The sequence below is a fragment of the Macrobrachium nipponense genome, chromosome 2 (genome assembly GCF_015104395.2).
Source record: "Macrobrachium nipponense isolate FS-2020 chromosome 2, ASM1510439v2, whole genome shotgun sequence".
Taxonomy (NCBI): domain Eukaryota; kingdom Metazoa; phylum Arthropoda; class Malacostraca; order Decapoda; family Palaemonidae; genus Macrobrachium; species Macrobrachium nipponense.
In genome coordinates, this window is record NC_087201.1 from 106,795,958 (window position 1) to 106,798,526 (window position 2,569).

The window sequence follows — 2,569 nt, forward strand, 5'->3', positions numbered from 1 at the left end:
TGGCCGGCTCAATAAACACCAAAATAATATAAAAATAACTGCACGTCTTTGGCAGTACAATGTCTATCATATAAAATAAATTTGAATAACCTGTATCTGGGCTATAATAACAGTTGACTGTAGAGATATTTTCTCATCTTGAATTCTCGACGCTCCCAGGTGTGTGTGCATGTATGGCCTGCAGCTGCACAGACTCGTGAAACACATGCTGTAGAAATGCAAAATGTCTCCCAGTGGAAGACAACTGACAACTTCCATAGTCCAAAAGCGTCGTAAAACTCGCAAACTCGTAGATTCTTTCGCATGTCGGCAACATACATCTTTGTAGTAGCTGAAGGACGTTTTGCTGGCGTAAGGGAACGATGTTTATGGTGTTTCAGTATGTCAGTCATGTCACCGGTCAATTAAAAAAGAATTAAACCTAGACATACATCTGTCAAATAATGACCTCAAAATTCTAAGAAATACTAACTGAACATTTTCTAATTAACACCACTAATGTAACCACTCAACTAATTCCTAACTAAAACTTGTGAAGTAACTTCATAAGATTGCGAAATCATAAATCACAATTAATGATATATATAATAAAAAGAGACCAACTATAACCCCATAAAGCTGCTACCAGTCGTGCGAGCCGTCCAGTCCCGGTGGTAGCGACGGTTGGGTGACTGGTAGTGTCCGCTAACGCGGTGAGAGCGAGCACTGTCCTCACGACGTGCCACGGTACCAGAAGCAGGCGAGGCTGGTCCTGGTGACCGGGGGGACCTCTTCCCAGCCTCGACATGTGGACAGTCTGGTGGGACCGTCACGTCAACCCTGGGAACCAAGGGATTGCTGTGAGAGCGATTGCCAGTCTGGCAAGTCACCTGAGCGACTTACCAACCTGCCGCCAAGTGCCTGGATCCTGACGGTGGGCATGCTCAGTCATCTGGTTCCTGGCTGCACGATTACTGGTAGGTGACCGTACACTCCACGGTCCCCATCTTCTTCCCTGAGGAAGGAGAGATGGGCCCCGTTCCTTCCAGCGGAAGAGACCCTTAGAAGTCTCTGAGCGAGACTTCTTAGGGGGGGACGAGGCCACCTTCTTCTTCCTCGGCTGGGGGTCTTTGAAGTCGAAGGGGAAGAGGCCGCAAAAGACGACGACGAAGATGAAGACGAAGAAGACCGCAAAACCTTCCTCTTCTTCCTGATCTTCTTTGCCAGCTTCTTCAGGACAGCAGACAGGTCCTCCATCCAGGATGGAGCAGGGGCAGTTGCAACACGGCCCAACTCCACCTGTCCAGAGGGACCTGCAGGAGCGGCAGCAATTCCACGGGCAGGAACGGAGGAAGCAGGTACGGCGACAGCTACAGGAGGACGATCCAGGGGAGAGCTCTTCGGGCACTCGAAGTCAGGGGGTGGGGCAAGGACAGCAAAACCAGGTGGAGGAGGAACCATATCCCTCCGGGGCATGTACGGCAGCGGAGCTTGTACTGCGGTCGAAGGGGTGACCGTAGTCACGTGCTGGGTGTACACTAGGTGCGGTGGAGCAGCATAACCTGGTGTCAAGATGGTCGTAGTCATCCTCGTCTCCACCCAGTGAGTGACCGGGACTGCAGCCAGATGATGAATCAGCCCCTGAAGTCTCAGAGTGCCCGGAAGACTCGGAGATCGCCACACCTGCTGAAGATCTCCACCCGCGGAGACAGACACACCTGAAGAAGCAACCGTCGGGTTAATGGGGGGGGGGGGGGTTCCTGTTCGCTCCAAGGGGGAAAGATATCACCCTGAGCGGACAGAAGACCCCGAGTACAACTCCAGGTTGGGGTGTCGCCCTCCTTCCTCTGCACTCGACAAATCAAGCGAAGAGGCGGAGCGGGACACATCCCCCTAAGGGGAGAGAGCCATACGCGGGAAGGGGAGAGAGCCATACACGGGAGTTGACTTGGAAGGAGAAAAGAAGACGATGTGTCGGTTACAAGAGGTGTCGAGGGAGAGCTTTCCGACGACACCTTGGCAGCTCTACACGGCTTCCTCCTCTTCTCGTACAACTCCCACTGCTCCTCCGACCAGGAGACACAAACATCATAAGTAATGGCCCGAGAGCATTCACGCCCTCGGCACCTAGTACATAAGGGATGAAAGTCCACGGCATCGCTGGACGTAAAAGCCCCACACTTACGGCCTCCCACTCCAGGGCACACTTTCCAGCTGGATGGGGGGCAAGGGTGCTTCTCCACTCCATGGGACTGCATGTTGTTCAGCGATACAATACCACAATAATGAAAACAAAAAAATAATAATAAAGTACTTACAATGACTTTCACACGAAACTGCCACACTAGAAAACACAACAGAACCTGATTAAGCCTGCACCTTCAACTTCTCCTGAACACTACCTAAACTATTATCCCTACTTGTCTGGGTCTTCCGTAACTCTACCTTAACCTTAAAACTTATACCTTGAGGGGGAAGGGGGATATCCCCTGCCAACACTGCCTGCTCTGTGGCGGGGTCGGGGGGGCAGCAGAGCCTGCCTTCTAGGCTTAGCATTCTTGATGACCCCTGGCACCCGTTAGGGCTGGTT

At 51.9% G+C, this 2,569-nt stretch overlaps 1 protein-coding gene across 1 annotated transcript; it reads right to left on the reverse strand.

Annotated features, from left to right (window-relative positions):
- Positions 1 to 602: 602 nt before the first annotated feature.
- On the reverse strand, positions 603 to 1,566 carry LOC135221272 (uncharacterized). The gene is made up of 2 exons (XM_064259086.1): positions 1,169 to 1,566; positions 603 to 819 (listed from the first exon to the last, which is right to left on the reverse strand). The coding sequence occupies exons 1-2, from the start codon at positions 1,564 to 1,566 to the stop codon at positions 603 to 605; spliced, it is 615 nt and encodes a 204-aa protein (XP_064115156.1).
- Positions 1,567 to 2,569: the final 1,003 nt, after the last annotated feature.

Coding starts and splice junctions, on each gene's coding strand:
- LOC135221272 (XM_064259086.1), bottom strand. CDS start 1,566: ATGACTACGACCATCTTGACACCAGGTTATGCTGCTCCACCGCACCTA. Junction 820..1,168: donor AAGAAGAGGAAGGTTTTGCG/GTCTTCTTCGTC, acceptor CTTGGTTCCCAG/GGTTGACGTGACGGTCCCAC.